Consider the following 18,904-nt stretch of genomic DNA (forward strand, 5'->3'; position numbering starts at 1 on the left):
AAAGCAAACCAAGGACCACTCTGAGCAAATTCACTAGGAAGAGGGTGCACAGATCTCTGGCTGAAATTTGCTGGTGGAGACCTCCTCGGGAGATCAGACTGCTGCAGCTGCATCAGGATGAAAAACAAACTGGGAAGGAAAGGACATGCCCCCGGCATGATACCACAGGCTGCAACAGATGCACCCATCTCCAGTCACAGTACCTAGAATGGGTCACAGCTCAGGAGAGAAAGACACAGGAAAACCCAGTGTCCCGACAAAATAGCATTCAGCGCTCTTTATATGGGATGTCAGAACCTTCCCTCTGTTCTGGCTGCCTCTTTTTCATTTCAAGTTAACAGATCTGGGTACAAAAGCCTGGGCTGGAAAAAGCTTTCAGGCACTAAGTCTGGCTGGCAATTACAGCGCCCCCTGTGGATACTTATGTTTGGATTTAGGAAGTTCAGGAACTACCAAAACCAGAAAAAATATGGAAGTATTATCAATATATTATCATCACAATATTTTAAGGGCTTCCAGGCTTTTGCCTGGTCCCAGAACCTTACAAATGGAGGGGTGCAAAACTCTCAGAGGACTTACCTGCGTTGTCTTCTTCCCAAAAAAGGTTTGCATATTTCCTCTAAGAGTTAAAGTAACTAAAAAAGAAAAGAGTCTGTTATTACAAACAGTCTTTTTGCTGGCCTTTACAAAAAAGGAATTGAGACCTCCAGCTGCTTTATAATTTCTCCCACTATAGCAAGCAGAGGCACACCTGCCTTCTGGAACAGCAGTAATTCAGGCCAATGCAGATCAGCTGTACTTGCAAGGCACGCTAAAGGTGACTTGACTTCTAAAAGCTGTCAGGTCTCTTAAAGAGCAGGAATGACAGTAGTTACAGATGCAAAAGAGCCAGTAGGTCACTGAATCCAGCCTGCTGCAAGGGCAGGATGGAGTCTCCAAAGAGACACGCTAAGGACACGTCGAGCCTTATGCTGATACTACACTTGATCTTAGCCAAAAGGCCAAGAAGTGATAATAGGAAGGGGACTGAGGATAAAAGTGACTGGTGGCTGCCCCCATGCACTCTGCCAAGGAGATCCAGAGCAAACCTCTTTGGAATAATACTCAGAATTTATCAAGTTGGGCGGATGGTATTTGATCTGCTCTTCTTAATACATAATCCTGAAAGGTCTATGCCCAGTTTTCTGCTGTAATAATAATGCTGTTTTGCATGTTACAAGAAACCTGAATCAATAAAGTGGTCTCAAAGGGCTGGTTTGCTGACACACTGTTCATGCCTTTGCTGTACACAAGGTTATCTTTAATGGCAGAAAATATCTTTTTATTACTCCCTGCTGACTTGGAGGAGACTATAGATCCTCTGACCTTATTGCCCATGCAACTTGTGCTCTGGCTGAAGGACGGTCCAAGCAAAACTTGCTTTCAAATTAGGAAAGATGCCTTAGCCTGTTTCATCCAGCAGACAGGACTGTGCTCAGTCCTGCTCAAACAAGTTTATGATTTCCCCTCCTCTGTGACATGACTCCCCTCCTCAGAAAGATAGCTTAGATAAGCTGCCTCTGCAGTAGGCAATGCTGGGATTGCAATTATATCTAAAGACCGGTGTTACAGTGTAAAATTTCTGCTGATCTTTGAAGTAAATAATTTACTGAGATAATCATTACGTTGCCAAGAAACTCAGAAGCTTTTCAAAAGAAAGAAGAAATAGTAACTTTTAAAAGGATGTCAATATCAGAGATGATCTGATTTTCAAACTTCACTCAGAGTCTATGACCCTGTCCCAGAGGGCTTGGGGAGAGAAGCCCAAGGGCACCAGCAGTGGAGCACAAGCCCTCTGTATTTTTCCAAGCACCCATGGGAAGGTTTTGTCTTAACTTTCCATTAAAGCCAAAAGTGGAGCTCGCCAGACTGCCTACTAAATGAGGAGACTTCTTGGACTGGCAAATGTAGTCTTTGGGACTGTCTATATATGTATGCATATCTATATCTAGCTATTTGATAAAGTCATATAACAACACACTAGGGACATTAAGGTATTCTACATTTTTTTATATTTCATTAAAATTTCATTAAGGTATCCTACGTTTTTTAAATTTCAGATTTCCAGCTATACCTCTTTGCACAAGGTAAAACAGAGAGTGGTGAATCCTCCGAAGGCAAAAGAAACTTTTCCAAGGAGAAAAGGACAACGCACAGAAACATCTTGGTCCAGTACTTCAGGAGCTCCTGGATCACGCTCTCTCTGGCCTGGGAGTGTAAAAGACAACTAACACCTCTTCTCTCAGTAGGTTCTTGGCATTAGCTAAACACACGGAAAGGAGATGCAAAAACTGTATAGAATATGTGGCAGTTAAAGCGGACAGTGCCAGCAACATAATGAATATATATATATATATAGTATATATAAAAGGAAATATCCTTTTGGGGAGAAGAACTTTTGACGTTTTAACCCTTGGGAACTGCAGAAAACCCTGTGCATCCTTCTGCTGCTAGCAAAGGGGGGCGAGGAGGGGAAAAACGGACACCTCAGGGATTAATAACTGAGAACCCCACATACCACATGATATATGTAGAAGATACTATCAAATTACCTGAGTCCTTGAGGTTAGTCAAAGGTAGTAATGTACATATCTGGCTTCACCTGGAAATTATCATATCTGCATTATTAAGATCATGTGCAGGATGGGTTAGAAGAACACACCTGTCAGATAACACTGCACATCCCAATGTAGCTTCAAGGGACAAAGACAGCTCAAATTTTACCTTCTGTTGTGAATTCATTATGTGGCTATGAAATCTTGAATACATGAAAGATAAGGTCTCCTCCTCCTGTATGTGCTCCAAATCACTGACCAGGCAACCAAGTTTGTCCACAGAAAGTACAGGTTCCCAAATCCAGCTTTTTCTTGCAAAGTCTGAATAACCTGGATTAGTCAGAAACTTCACTCCAGGTAACAAAAAAGTGCATGATCTGTGTTGGCTCTCGAGGAACAGTGTTCACATAAGTACTTAAGACAAATTTAAATTTCTGGATATTTGCAAATATTGGTCTTTTCAGCTAAGCTGAAACATACTGTGAACACTCCCAGCTGTTCCATTACAATTACTACCCTAAGTCAAGTTAAAAAACAGTGTTGTAATTCACTTTTAAACCTTCCAACCCCTCCTGTCATTTGTAAAAGGTGAAGTTTTACAGACTTGATCAAATTACATTCAAGTTCATCTGCTCTTAAAGGTTGATAAAAAATAAAAATGATTTTGCTGTTTATTTTTCTAGCATGACCGATAAGGATGCTTGCACTTCACAGGGAGCTCACAGACCAAAAGGCCTGTTATGAGAAATGTGCAATCTCAGAATTTTGTACTGAAAACACGTTTGCATAGTAAAAAGCATCACCAGCGGGGTGGAGAGCCAAATGACAGTAAGACATGACCCCAGAATTGGATGGACTACGGTCACTTCAAATATATATGAATTTGAGTAGGACTGGAGTCTTTCCATCTTTGATTGCCAATTTGTTGCTAGACAGGCAACTTAAAATGATGGAAAGCCTACGACTATCATTTAAACAGGGGCAGTGCCCTTTGTAGACTGGGAAAAATGTTGGTTTTCTTCTTATTGTATTATGGTACATGAGAATTCTCTTTGAATACTTAATACAAAATGACATAATTTAAGATGAAATAAACAGAAATAAATTCAGATTGTATTATTAGTGAAAGCAGGGAGAAAGGAGGACTTGTTTCCAGAGGCAACTTCATCAGTTAACGTGAAAGTGACAATGTCATCGGCCAGGGTAGCAGCATGCTGGAGGCAGTAAGGGGCAGCTCTTCTTTTTTTTTATGAGTAGCCAAACAGGTCATGAAAGCTGCTGTAAACTGCAAGCATACAACTTAACTAATGCAGGTGTGCTTGTCTGCTGGGCGTAATGCTTGTGTACACAGCCACAGAGGTGTGCAGTGACACACTCAGCCAGAATGTAGGATGCAGGTTCACCAGTTGATTAAAGAATCAACTGGGATAGCTGGGATAGCTGGTTAAAAAAACCTATTGTAAAGCATTTTCTATCTGGTTGATTGACATTTTGCAACCTGTTCACTGAGAGGGATTTATTTTGGCAAATTACTGAGAATATTGTTTGTGAAAAGTTTTGGAAACTGCTGAAACATTCTGTGTTGACAGTCTTTTGAGTGAAAAACGCTCTTTAAAGATCAGTTGTGGCTTTTCATTTCCAAAGTTAAGCTGCCTCAGAAAAAAGAATCAAGAAGAGAAAAACATGAAAGGCAAATTAAAACATCGCAGTTCACCCAAACAAAAACATTTCTAAAACTATTACCTTGCAAAATATTCTACTTGACTTTTTGTTCCGACTTGAGACAAGAGCATTTTTAAGCCCAGTTTTTCCTGAGACAGAAACAATTTTCCTTCCTACTCCATCCAGAGGGACCAGTCAGAAAGAACACTCTGTTTTGTATTACTATTCTTGGCCTTAAGCTTTTTTTCTTTCCACTTTTTTTTTATTATTTTCTCTTACTTCCTTTTTTTTCCACTTTCATTTTCTTTCCTTTTCTTTCTTAAAATGCCCTATGCACTACAAAACAGGGAAGGAACTTGAGCCTGGAAGCCAAGATTCTTTGCACTTGCTCTCCTCTACTCCTCTGTTATTCAGAAGGAGTATGAAAAGAGCTATATTAAGCTGAAATTTTATTCTGCTGTCCTCTGTTCAACAAAAGATAGTCCACTAAAGCCACTAAATCACAGATAACACTTCTCTGGGCAACATTATTAGGAACTGACAGCTGGTGATGGATGAAGATCTCATCTTTTAAAGAAAAAAGTACATTTAATTTCCTTTGTACATAAAATAGAGAGCACAGCATTGTGTATCTAAAGATAAAAAGAGACCCAGTGTACGCAGGGTGCCATACTTAAGGGGATATAATACTGGGTCTGTGTTTCAGAGCTTACATTTTACAGAACATCTTCAAATTAATTTAGAAACCACTATTCTTCAATTCTCAGTAGAGAAGGAACACTAAAAAAACAAAAAGGAAAAAAAAAAAGCGGGGGACATTTTGCAGTCAGCTCCATTAGAAATAAGCAGCTCAGAGACTAAGCTGTTACTTTTTAGGGAGAACACTGGGAGACAGGAGGGAAATGGATTTATAGGGCAGCCAGATGGGGTTCTGCCTGATTCTTCCTGGGATTAAGCACAACTCCTGGGAGCCACTGGGCCTCCTTAGGCCGACACCATCATGGATTTGTTACTGAACACGCACAGTGGGGTTGGTATTGAACACCAAGGATCTCATCAGCTACCTTGAAAGAGGTATGTCAGATTAAGTATGGCCATTTTTCCATCAGCTGAAGCACACCAAGCCAGACCCCAAGTACACTGGGTGAAAGCAGATAGATTTCTTCTGTGGAGGCACAGTAATACACACACAGTGCTCCCTTGTTTCTGGTTTGTTTTTTTTCCCCTCAAATGACTGTGACTGTGACACATTCAACTCTTCACATTTGCAATGCATAACCGTATTTTACACGTCCTTTCTGCGGCACTAACAGCTGCTGCTTTGGTTGAATTTAATTTTAACACACCTCCCAAGCAGGATAGAGATGGTGAGGATGAAACTTTAATTACCTGTCTGCGCTAAGTAAGACTTTAACTGCTCATGTTCAGCAAGAAAATATGGCCAGTCTGATGCCAGTGGTAGGAAAGACTGCTTCAGTCTCCTGGGGTAAGGAAGAGTTTAAGGAAAACATCTGTATGGAGTTTTTGTTTCTAAATCTAGAGACTATTTGTGCATTGGATGAGTCTGGCTGCAAGTCCTCGTAGGAAAAGAAGGTCTAACAGTGTGCAATTACCTTCCTTTGATTACAGACTTGTAGTTAGCTCGTCTAAAACACAGCGGAATTTTTTGTGACCCTTTCTCCACTGAAGGATGAAAAGAAGCTTTCCACTGAAAACACTGAGGAAAAAGCAGTCTTTCTAAAAGTAAGTTTATGGAAAAATTCTGTGACCACCTTCATGTCAAAATGGTTATTCTGCTTTCTCTAAGGCTTTAGATCAGCCCCTTCTTCTCTCTCATTTCTTTACTCTTACTTTTTTTCCACTGGATATAACAAACATAGTAGCAAAGGATAATGTTTAGGCTTTCCCATTTCTTACAGAAAGAAAAGCCTCTGGAAAACACACGAAATCAAAATGAAACTTGTCCCAGGCTTTTGATGGAAATTCAAACACAGCAACTTAGACCAAATGCAAGATCATCACGAAGTACAAGGATCTACACAGGTATTTCTGAAGGTGAAACCTACTGCTTTAATTTTCACCTACAGACATGTACATACAGTTAAGCAAAAACTGTTGATGTAAAACATCCAATGAACAGAATAACCTTCAAATCACTCCAAGGAGCTGCTTCTCTGTGAAGAAATGGGTTTCTCCTGATCTGAGCGCTCAGCAGTGTGGACACATATCCTCACACACCCATCAGTTAGCAACCCTCTGCTTTTTGGGATTGCTCCCCAGCTGCTGATGGGATATGTATAAGAAGTTTTTCAGAAGTTTCTGCATTCTATACTCTGGTCTGAAAGTCCCATCACTCCTCTCTCATTATGGCACAATCTTTTTTAGGGTAGCTGGAGCCATTTTCAGGATCTTGGAGGATCAGTACTGGCAAGACTGTCTTCTGCATGATTCTAAAAGTTTTTAACACCAAGATGTTATCCAAATATATTTCAGAAGCTTTGAAATTTGAACTGCTATGCTATTGAGCAGGTTTTGAAATCTTTTTAGATCACAGTAGCTACAGCATTCGCTAAGCTTCTACATCTGTGTTACAGCTGAATTAAGGTACTTTACATTTTATCTTTGGGGTCATCCATGAGTCTGCACATACAAAGTGCCATGGGAGAAACAAACTCAGTAGAATTCACAGGGCTGATCTCATGCAAGGTTTGGTTAGCACTTTGGGCTGCAGCTGGGAAGCATCCAGCTGGATACCCACACTGAGCTCTCCCCATACCTGGAGACCCACAGATTCCCACATACACAGCTCCATTTCTATGCCCCACTCGTGTTCTTGTTATGGAAGACCCCAAAGACCAACCTTCACAATTTCTCTGAGAAGTAAATGCTTCCTCCAGGTGGTTTGTGTTTGTTTGTTTGTTTGTAGTATATATATACATGGACACTCAGCCTGACTTCTTTGGCTTTTATTTTCCATTTCAGCTGCAAAACTGACGAGAAGACCTGGTTTCTTCAGCGCTCTCTTTTACCCCTTTAACACTTCACACCTCCTACTGAAGTCTTGTTTTCATTCTCCTAAGACCACTACATTCCAGTTACCAAAGAGAATTCAAAACCGTCAATCAGTGTCTCAGACAGACAGTTGTGTTTCATTACCTCTGGCCCCTCGGCCACATGCTCTGGAGGCTGAGAATAATGATTCAGGAACTTAACAGGGTTGTCCCCAGGTGCCTTGAAGATCATCAGAAATGCCGTAACATGGCTTTCCAAAGGGTAATTCGAAAATAAGCAGCCAAACTAAGCATGAATCCTGAACCAATTGAAGTTTGCCTCTCTCTTTCTTGTTATGAACTATAAATCTCTACATTTCTGGAGTGCCTTCTACTTTGGGATGCGTGATAACTTAAGAGACTTTAAATGACTCTCTCAACATGGCCCCTTCATATGCATTACTTCCAATTCTGTGGCTGAGAAAAGCACAATATAAAACATGAAGCTGTTGTCCAAATGCATGACAATAAAGAGAAATTCCTGAGGCAGCGCTCCCCATTTAATGAAGAGTACAGCAGTACGGCTCCTGTACCTGTCAAAAGTTTTTTTGTTTTTGTTTTTGTTTGAAATTCATAAATGATTCAACAACACTGGATTTTTTTTTTTAGTGGACTATCAGTAAATATTCTAATTGGGACTATGTCTTCATATATGACTTGAAGAAAAGAGACAAGTTAAAAAGTTTTCCAAATGCATGTCACTTTTGCTCAGAGATGCTGAAATAATTCCATCACTTTCCAGAGATGCCATTTCAAAGGTAGTTACAAATATGCTCATGGAAACTACAGGAAATGTAGTGCCTGTGAAAAAGAGAGGTTGGGGGCCCTCCTATCAGCAAGCGACCATCTAAGAAATATCAAAAGTCAAAACTGAGTCTTAAATTACAACATCAAAAGTGTTCTACAAGGAAGTAATTACTTACAACCACATTCCAAAACTGTTGAAATAAGATTGCTGTGCACCAAATACTTTTTGTAGAATATCAAATTCGTAAAAATACACAGGATCTGTATATAGGCAGCGTTTTGTCCATCAAGAAAAGTGCTATGCGTAAGGGCTTAATGAGAGAGAAATATCTTTTCTTCTTCCCCTGGGGAAGGGGTAACTTTTCCTACACATTGTTCCTAGAAAGCCACATGCCTGTTTCAGGGGAAGTATAGGTCCACCCTGCGAGCCAGTATTGCAAGACTAGGAGCTAATCCTGCCTCTCCATATGCAAAGTAATGGCAACTTCAGTCAAGGCTGGGAAAAGGAAGATGTGTATCCTCTGGGAAACAGATAACGAATTTGCAGAATCATCATAAGATGGGTCTATGCCCAGGAACATAAAGAAGCATTTCCAGTGGTCCAGCTAGTACATGAACAGCAGCCGTGATGCCAGCATCAGCAGGAGCCCTAGCTCAGAAAAGACTCTGTCACTGTACTTAATGCACTCACGTCCTTTGAGCACTCAATCTTGCTGCTGCCGGTAGAACTGCACCAGAATTTGAATTTAAGAGTTGAAAAGTTGCCTAACAAGGTAGGTAGTTTCAGCTGCTCCTTACCTGTCCTATTTTATATCTTATTTGCCCAAGAATGTTATTTTACCTTTTAGGTAAAAAAAAGAATAACAAAACAATGAAATTAATTTCCTTCTTTTCCAGTTCTAGCAGAGCTTAATGCCCCTATATTCTAACTTTTTAATCCTTTCCTTATAGCATTTAGATTGCATGTGACATATATCGTGCAGAGACAAATAAGACCATACCTCTGTGAGTTCCCAAGGGATTTACACATAGGTGTCACTGAACGCTCTGAAACTAGAATCTGTTCATCTGTGCTCTACTGCTCCATTCCCCTGAAAAGGAGTTTTACAAGTTAGGCTGAGAAGCTCCAATGCAAACGTCCTGCCTGCACAAAAGCATCAATAAACCAATCACAAATATCTGCCCATAGCTAAAAAAATATTATTTGACCAATTTCCAGCTGACACTCTGCACATGCCTCTGCACAGACAAGCTCCTGGAAATGAAACACAAGAATATTATTTAGCCACAAATGGGCTCACTGTTCCTGAACAGTTGATATGCCTGTGGAGTCCCTTCCAAGCTTAAGAGCTTGAAGTCATGCAGGGGCTCTCTGAAGCGACATTTGTCTGATCACACACATCTAGATGACAGCACTGCTGTTCTCATCGTGGTACTGAGAAGTGACTCTTGAAATTATATCTCTTGCTGAAGCACCTCAGTTTTAAACAATAATTGTTGAAATGGAAAAGAAAAAATCTGATATACTCAGTAAAATAATCAGCTGTTGTTTTCTGTTTGTGTTTTTTTTTTTTTTATTGAGAACTCTCACATACAGCCTGTGGAACTGTGCAAATGGATGCAAACAAAGAGCTTCATACAACATGGTGCCTTTCGGGTTGCTCTCAGAGTTATACACACTGCCATGAATTGCTCAGAGCAATACTGTCCTCCCATGTTTGTTCCTGACAGTGGAATTAAAAAAAAGATAGTCCAGCCTGAGACTTTTTTCTGTGGGCAGCAAAGTAGGCTTGCTCGATCACTCTGTCTTGAGACGGGCAGCCTCCCGACGCTGCTTCTGAACAGCTCTGGAATCTTCCCACAGCTGGGGTCCTCTGATGTTCTCCCAGTTATCCAAGTCAAATTTTTCCAGTTTCTGCAGATAAACATAAATAACAACTGTGTCACTTTGACGGCTCCATGATTTAAAATATGTATTATTATAAATTGTGTTCTTTTTGCACAAGAAACAGCATCACCACTGGGCTGATGAACTTTCATCCACCCTCCAAAAGTTATTCAACAAGGAAAAAAATCGGGAATTATCCACACAGCTACATCGATGATTAAGGTAGGCATTACTGCTTATCAACAGATAAGAAACATGTAGAACAGGAATACCGACATCCGAACATGACTGAAGGAGGTATTTTGTATTCATTCTTTCTTTTGACTCTCACCTTGTTTTCCAGATCAGTTCTTCATCCGCAAGTCTGCCTACTATTGAGGTAGGAGTGAAAAGCGTTGGTATAGCTCAAACAGAAGATCATTATAAGTGACCTGAAGTTTCTGTCAGCACAGATACAAAGCATACTGGAAAAGAGGAATCATCTAGCACTAAGAGCCAGTAACAGTGCAATTCCCTCCAACCCATCTGGTTTTACATTGAGAGAGCTATGTGATGCTTTCTACTATTTAGTTTAATAAGGCAACTAACTGTCAGAGATAGGTCATACATGGGATATGCTAACTGGCCAAGCTGTCAGATACTTAAAAACTAGCTAGATTTTAAATTAAATCCTTGCCTATTCCTATCATCCCCAGTCAGAAGGGGCAGTGACTGGAGTCTTTATCTAGCCTTAGAGGTACACAAAAAGGAGGAACAGGAGTCCTCCTGATTTTACCCACCAAGTGCTGCTGTTGAGGAAGACAAATTTATGCTTCACCTCCACAATCCTACTAGCAGAGGTGCAGAAACCTCTTCCCAGCAGGCACAGACCTCAAGTCTTGCATACCAGCCTGCAGCATGGGATGCTGCATCAGACAGGAGACCGAGGAGGGGTTGCACACCTCTGCTGGAACCAGGGCTATTCTGCGTGCTAGTGAATAGGGCAATATTGCATACCAGTAATGAGACGTACTGCAGTGGGCTTTAAACCTCTGATTTGTCACTAGGGTTTCATCTCAACAAGTGCTGTAAAAACACACCAGAAAATACTTAACCCTAGCCTGAACTTGTGATCTAATTTGCCTACTATCAGTCATCCAAACAAATAGCAAATACTGAGGGACTTGAATAATAGTCACAGAATAATTCAACAGCTATAACAGACCTGCTACTATTAGTTCATGTTATGTAAAAGTTTTCTGTCACTTCTACAACTTGTGGAAATTGCAACAAGGTTAGTCAGATATCAAAAGAAATTAGGCAACGTTCAGCAGAAGATATATGAGAACACATGCACAAACACAGGAGACCTTCACAAGGTAGGAACAACTGAATTTTTCATACAATGGAGTTGGCACGGATCTTTCTGAAGAATTGCCTTCATTATTTTATACATTTTATGATTAGCCGGTATTTGATTTCAACTAGAAAGGATCTGAGCTGCTATAGGAGGAGGGAGAAGGAGGGTGTTTAGGGAAGGTACACATCATCCCCTGCATCAGCAAATATCCACTGTGCAAATTCAGAATTTAACACCTGATTCAAATGGAAGCTTCAAAGAAACCACACTGAAAATAACCTTGTGCTTGAACAGAAGGAAGGCATGCTGGTTTTATTAAACACAAAGGTACCACGCAGCTGTGAAGATCTAAACTATTCCCAAAGGTGTTCAGCTCACAGAGTCTGAACAAGAAACAACATTTAAAATATATACAACAAAACTTGTAGTACCCAAAGATAGACTACATAAAGAAGTCTATCAGAACAGATATGTATACTGGAGGTCTTTATCAAAAGTTTGTATTAATCTGCCCCTGAAACTTCACAAAGGCACAGAGGAGGCAGAGAGGAGGTTTGTTCAAAACAGAAAGTGCAAAATCAAAACTGCACAATCTAAACAAAGACAAGAAAGCATTTTCGCAGCTTCCAACTGAAAGAATAAAGGTACTTGGAAAACACACTGTGATATAATGACAGAATAAAACAGCCATGGTTATGCACAGTAAACGGAATTGCCTCAAACTATGAACAGATGAATCTATTTACAGAGCTAATTTTTGTCAATTAAAATATAAAGAATTGAAGAGTCTAAAGAATACAGAGAGAAACTATTTTTTCCTTTTTATTCTCATATTTATATAATGAAGGTATCTTCTTTCTCTCTACCAGTTAGGTGCAGCACATGCTGCAAAGTTACAAAGCTCCTTTAGATTGACTGAACTATGCTGTATAGTGAGAATTCAGGCAAGAAATTAGTGTTTTTTTCCAAATGAAGTCAACCTGACTGGTCGTTTTTAATTTTTTTTTTAATTATTTTATTTTAACCATCTGGACTCTGCCCACCTAGTTTCACAGAGACATCACTTAAATATGGTAAAACTACTTCAGCTTCTACTAAATTGAAATCCATATGAACTGGCAATCTTAAAAGTGAAAACCTTTTCCTCCCAGTTCAAATGTACTAAATAGTCAATCATTGGAGACTACAATGAAATGTAATCAGATCAGACCAGCACAATTTTCCCTACTTGTCTCAAATAGCCCAAGGGATATTGAAAATTAGCTGTTTAAAGTAAGATCAGTGTAGTCCATTAAATCTACTGATTCACTTCCTAAATCAGCTAAACTGCCTCTTAAAAGTACAGGACTGACAGAAGCTGTAAATCCAAGAAAAAATGCAGCTATGCAGGCAGGCAGAGTGAACAAAAAAGAACATTCAACTGTTTGCCACACTCTTGACTTTTAAAGACTTTTGTTAAAGTTTGCATGGCACAAATGCACCAGCAAAGAGAGAAAGAGAAAGATCACTGTGGAACTGCAGGTTCAAATGCCTTGCTGGTTAGTAAGTAAAAGCCATAATCCCCTGTAAGCCTTACAATAAAATACTTTTTTTTTTTTTTTTAAAAGAGTTTGACTTCCACTTTTGCAGGATAGTCATCGTGCCACAAGAAACAAACTGAAATCTGCAGAAATTCACTTTGAGCTATTGGTGCTTAGGTGGAGTTAATTCAAGGTTGCCACCTGCAAGAACTGTTTGGCTTTCATCTGTTTCCTGCATAGGAAAGGGGGAATAAGAAAATCCTGTTTACTGCCTGGCTTGATGCAATAAATTGTGCAATGAGCACCGCAGACAGAAATGACTCCAATTCAAAGAGACAATTATTTCCCATTATTGTAGTAAGTAACCCCATTTGCAGATAAAAGCTGAGCCAGGGAGGAACATCCTCATGGCTGAGAGAGACAATGAAAGAAGTGCATTAAACCTGGCTGTTCTTGCTGGAGTGTCAAAACAGCCTGAAGACCATAAAAGATAGATTGAGAAATTGTTCTGACAGACAGATGTAGAGGTGCAGAATGAAGGCTAACAATGTATTTGCTATCTTGTGAGGGACTGCAAATCACAACTTTATCATCATTTATGACCTGGCCTTGTTACTATTCTCTTCTTACAGCTCTTTCCCAGAGCCATGTCTCTGACATATCATTTTCTTAATAAAAACTTAATGTCACTCACTTTCCACAGGATGTGACATAATTGTATATTTAATTATCTGTGATTAGTGCTCCTCAGATTAAAAATACATATTTTTTTCCAACTAGAGAATGCTTAGCTTTTATGTTATTAATACATAAGCAAGTTACGAAATAGAATGCTGTGGCCAGAATTAATTAGTTTTGTTCGGTAAGGGAAGAAATGTAGGGTGGTTTTTTTTGCGTGTAAGCATCCACAGGTTTGATTCTCTTTTCGGCTTTGCTACAGACTGGCAAAGAAACTCAATGAAACCAACGGAGTTCTTGTTGCTGCCTTCAGTGGGACCCAATGCCACTCACCTATGGCACAACTAATTAATTTATGGTAAACTCAGTTAAGAGACTCTTTTTCCTTAGATTACTTTCCCCTTAGACCAATTCTGCACTGTGAGGGGCTGTGCTCCAAATCAGAGAAAGTGAACTAGATTAGGAAGACAAATACATACTGTTTATGAATTAACTCTATTTAAGCATAAGACTGCAAACACTTGAACTGGCACAGCTGAAGGAATCACTAGACAGACAGCAAACAAACATCTTTTGCTGGCTATGTTGCAAAGCTTTGTATCACAGAACTGCACCACCAATTTCTCTGTGCATCATTTTCCCAATTTGAAGAATGAAAACAGTACTTGCCTCCACCTCAGAGGTGTCATAGAGTTTAATTAATGTTTGTAGAGTGCCCTCATAGCCTTGTGTGAAGGTGCTACAGTGATACAAATTACTTAATAAACCAAACAATTAAGGTACTTTGTTAGACCCGTATGGTTACACAGTCTTGAATTTTTAAAGTAAGAGAAAATAGCACTAGACAGATTTTTATCAAAGAATTAGGGTTTTCCATGATCTCCACCCTTCTTAAAATGGAGAAAGTCTTAAAAACTGCACTAAATCTCAACGGATGACCCAATACCATTTATGCATTACACCTGCATACCATCCAAGATGAACTTCTGGATTCAAAGGATTCACAAGCTCTATGGGTAAAGTCAAGAAAACTCAAATCGCACTGGTCAGTTACTTTTAGCTTATCTTCTTTTCTTGAGCAAAAACGTAAATTCTGAAACATTCAACCTATAAAGAATAGCGTGAGTGCAATATTACACCTTCAAGATCAAACATCCAAAATTCAGCAAATTCCACTTTTAATTTTAAGCAATGAAATACATGTAGCATAGCTTCCATTTCCCCTGTACCTGGAAGTTTTACTGATCTATGGTTAACACCCCTCAGGAAGAGAAGAGCATTATCTGAAGAGGTCTGTCCTCATTTCTGCAGCAGATCCACCTACTAGAGGAGCAGCCAGGGATGGACATCTGGGATGTGTGCAGGTTCCTCTTCAGCAATATAAAGCTGAGCTTGGTTGAAAGGGATGTGAGACCTTTTGCAGTGCAGGAGCACGGAAGAAGCAACAAACACCACCTGAAACCTGCAGTTCTGTGGCCAGGAGGAAGAGCATACGGATTTCTACAGCCCATTTGTTGAAATGATGTCTACGGCTCCCTGGCTGGAGCCCACAAAAGCCTGCTGAATTTTTTAGGCTGACAACACAGAGAAGGTTTATTTCAAACATCTTGCTTGAATGTTTTTAAGCAAGGACAATTGTTTTCACTGTGTGTATAAAGTTTGGCACAATACATCCTTCTAATAATTTAAAAAATATACTCTCAAACAAGTAATCAAAAAAGAGGTTTACAAGGATCAAAACATATCAGACTTGTGAGTCACACATGGTTTTTTCCCTCTGAAAAGATCTGAAAAATAAGTTTTTACAGGTTTCTTATGTGAGAGAAAAAAAAAACTGTGACGAATATCAGAGGAAAGGCTAAGAGACTACCACAACAAGAAATGATCAGTTGCCACTGTGAAACGCCTAACAGAAGTGTGTGGGCACAAGAAAAGAAACAACTACAGCAGGTTTACAATAATAATGTCAAATTAAACTTAAATCCAGGCCACTCAAGGACTACTTCAAAGTAACCATACTCCTTCAAATCAGCAGCAAACCGTATTAACTAGTCTATCTTTCTGAGAAGCTGAGTTAAATATTCTGCCTCTCACACGCCGCCGCCTCTGTCCTGGTCTCCGTTAGCTCAGGTAACATACAGAGGTATTGTAGGTTAGAACTTTGTTTCTCATCTACACTTTCCTGCTGATTTTCAACTCGTCTGTCTTCCAGAACTTGCTTGTCAATTTATATGCTGAAGCAGAATGCTTTTCTCTTTGCAGAAACTGTGGTTTTGGCTAGCTGTTATCAGAGCAACTTCAATACTTTCCGCCATTAATAGTTTTTTCAGTGACATCAATGGTGACTTTTTGATTTTTGTTATTGGGCAAATTCATTTTGGAAAAAAAAACTTCCCTTTTTCTCTGTGACTAAGATCCCCTGTCCGTTTGATGAGGACAGTAATATAGGTGTTAGTCCCCCACTGTATTGCCAAGGACAGTAAAGCTGTTTCTCAGCAATACTGCTGAGTGCACAGCAAACAAGTAACTTGCAAATAAATCTACCTTCATTCTACAAATCCACCTTCATTCTGTCTGAACCAACAGGTCCTCAAAATTAAATCACCAAGACTGCTGTACTGAGAAGGATCGAGGCACCTAACTAAATTTTTACAAGAACAAAGAGGAGATTTTAGAAGGTAAAGTCTGGGGTCTTTCTTTGGTTGGAGAAGACCTGTCACTTCTTAAGACAGCATCCCACTCTCTGACAGTAACTTGCTACTGCAGAGTACATTTGTACAGTACAGTTTGAGCATTAAATATAGATAACAATAACTTGAGAGCAAGTAAAGAACGTGTGAGAATTGTATAACAATCTTCTGAAGTATTTCAAAATATAGCTTGTGTCCCTACGTGAGCATCGCAGAAAGTACACTTGCAGTCACAGAATATTTCACATAGTGTTTACAGAATGGACAAAAAAAAGGGCTAAGCAAAACAAATGTGAAGTGGCTTATAAAAAGCTGCTTTGCCTCATCGCTAAGACAAGAGCTTCCTTAGAAACTATTTGCTTTGCTGCATCCTCTTTAGAGGCAGGCAGTGCGAGGAATGTACACAGCCCTAACTGTGCAGCTAAATTCCCATACAATACATCGAAAGTTATTTCGGATATTTTATACCAAGGATCTAACAACTCACCACTAGGGGCCCATTAACATGAGAGATGTGCTTAACATCTACATCTACGTAGTCAGCTGCACAGGGAAACGTTCCCAATACTGCCTGGAAGGAGCTAGCAGCATCCCCTAGGACAATAACTGAAAGAATTCAGTCATGCTGTGTCGATGACACTTTCCATAGTCAAACCCTTTGTGTGTGTGTGTGAGAGAGAGACAGACAACACACAGGGTTGGCTCTAACATGCTAAGAGCTGCTCAGTTCCTCTGGGATTAAAAAACCATCCAAGGAGTGCAACAGCTGCAAAGATGTCTATTTTGGAGAGAGGGCGAGGAGCAGAGATTATTTGTTACAGGCATTTACATGTCTCGATCAGGTTTGCTGCCTGCTTGCACTCCTAGCTGCCTCACTTTGCTTTTTACAACTGTGAGAAATCAGTGTCTTCTTATGGGGATAAGGGAAGTGCAGATGCAACACACATGAAAGAAACAGCTCACGGCTACAGAAAATCCTGTGCAAAGAGATATGCTAGAAACATGACTAGAAAAGAATTTACGGGTCTGTTTAATAGAGATGAATTCCAGAAATAAGACTGGTAAAAAGTGATGTCCCGTGCATTTCCCTCAGGAGGCTATGTGTCTTGCTTCCTGGAAACTTCCACAACTCTTCCCAAGATCCTATGCCATACCCACTCAGAATAAAACAAGTAGCACAAACTATTTTAACTAAAATCCTCTCCCTCTCTTGCCCATGGCAGTCCCCACTGATGACAAACTAACACCATTTTGTTCATCTCTACAAAAACAGAAGTGATGAAGACTTATGGTGAAATAAAAATTCTCAAGACCATTTTACATGTGAGTAAAATGAAGTGCAAGCAACTTCACCCTGGGCTTGTCCCAGGCACAACCCAGAGGACAGACAGAACCCATGGCTGACTGGAAGCAGCTTTTCTTAACAACATGCTGACAAAAAAGAGCGTGGGGAGGGTCAGAGTGATTAAAGGAAGAAAGAACAGTATCTCATCCTCATTCAGTGTCACAACTTTGGGCAGATTTTTTTCTGCCCGTCTCTGACCCCTCTCAAACAGCTCAAGGCAGTTAGCCACCAGTATCTAGCTCAGACACTGAAGTTAATCAGTCCAACAGGCCGATCTGTTAATTCCAAGACAACAAAATCAGTAATCCTCTGGTACTGGTAACGGCAGCAACAAGGTGCTTGCAGATTTCAGCCACTGGTATTCAGGAAATACCTACCAGAACCATCCTCGTGTCCATGTACTCTACTATATCTGTTGATTACTATAAATTACTATGTCACTACAGTGTCACTTTGTGAAAAAAAATGTTTCACCCATTCTTCTGTGACTACAATCCCCCAAGTCAAGTCAAACAAGCATTAAGCATTTTGAATCATTTTTACAAGAGCTTATTCAAATGCTATTTTCTTTCACTCTTAAGAGAGCAAATACACAGGTTATGTTCCCAAACCACCTCTCCATACACTGCTTTTACTTTTTGAACTGTCCCAGATAAACATTTTAACACTGAAATTACAACACTTCTGCTGTAATTCTCAGGACAAACATTTACATGTTTGTCCAGAGCTAATGTTGACCTTCTGTGATCTATCAAATTATGAAGAAAAAAGCCTGCCACATATTCATATACTTTAAGTCAAGAAAAGGGTTCTCTAGCCTGGCTATGCACAGAGCAGTAGGTTCATTCACTCCTCCAACGCCAAGATCAACAGCGCACAACCACCTGAAAAAAACTTTTTAAAGTTTTGTAGATTTGATATTCTGTAAGACAGAAAACTCATTTTTTCTTGCTGCTGTGTTCAAATGATGTTCCTCTCTGTTAATAATGGACTTTACTTCTAATTTTAATATTTTTCCTGCATTAGAAAACTTGTCAATAGCTAGTACTTTTTTCTTATGAAGGTATATACATATACACAATATAATCAACATTCTTTCTGGAAAAAAAATGGAAAGATACATTTTATTTTTTTTCTTAACATTCTGGTATCTTTCCATTTTTTATTTTTTTAACATTTCCCATTTTTTTAACAAATAACTGGCTATTTTAACAGGTACTTTGCTCACCTAATGCGCCCTGCTTAACAAGTAATACAAACTGGTCTCTGCATCTGTCTGGCTGTACTTTTAACTACTTCAATACTTTTGTGTCACTTGTACATTAGTAATGATTTCACAGTTTCTTCGGGATCACTGAAAAAAGTACTCAATATTGCCTAGATATGTCAAC

The 18,904-nt window shown here is 39.6% G+C and overlaps 2 protein-coding genes and 1 pseudogene across 3 annotated transcripts in view; all 3 read right to left on the reverse strand.

The window, feature by feature from the left end:
* Positions 1-881: 881 nt before the first annotated feature.
* LOC125182933 (U2 spliceosomal RNA) lies at positions 882-1,013 on the reverse strand (annotated as a pseudogene).
* Positions 1,014-9,589: 8,576 nt separating this feature from the next.
* SYNJ2BP (synaptojanin 2 binding protein) overlaps positions 9,590-18,904 on the reverse strand; it is a 135,859-nt gene continuing 126,544 nt past the window's right edge. For both annotated transcript variants that reach the window (XM_066997759.1, XM_066997756.1), the window contains one exon: positions 9,590-9,968. The gene's annotated coding sequence lies outside the window, so the exon portion shown is untranslated. The remainder of the gene's footprint in view (positions 9,969-18,904) is intronic.
* Positions 9,590-18,904, reverse strand: part of COX16 (cytochrome c oxidase assembly factor COX16) — a 44,129-nt gene continuing 34,814 nt past the window's right edge. The window contains exon 4 of the mRNA XM_048064895.2: positions 9,590-9,968. Coding sequence (XP_047920852.2) covers positions 9,852-9,968 — 117 coding nt within the window. The 3' untranslated portion in view covers positions 9,590-9,851. The remainder of the gene's footprint in view (positions 9,969-18,904) is intronic.

The sequence above is a fragment of the Anser cygnoides genome, chromosome 5 (assembly GCF_040182565.1).
Source record: "Anser cygnoides isolate HZ-2024a breed goose chromosome 5, Taihu_goose_T2T_genome, whole genome shotgun sequence".
In the NCBI taxonomy this organism is placed as follows: domain Eukaryota; kingdom Metazoa; phylum Chordata; class Aves; order Anseriformes; family Anatidae; genus Anser; species Anser cygnoides.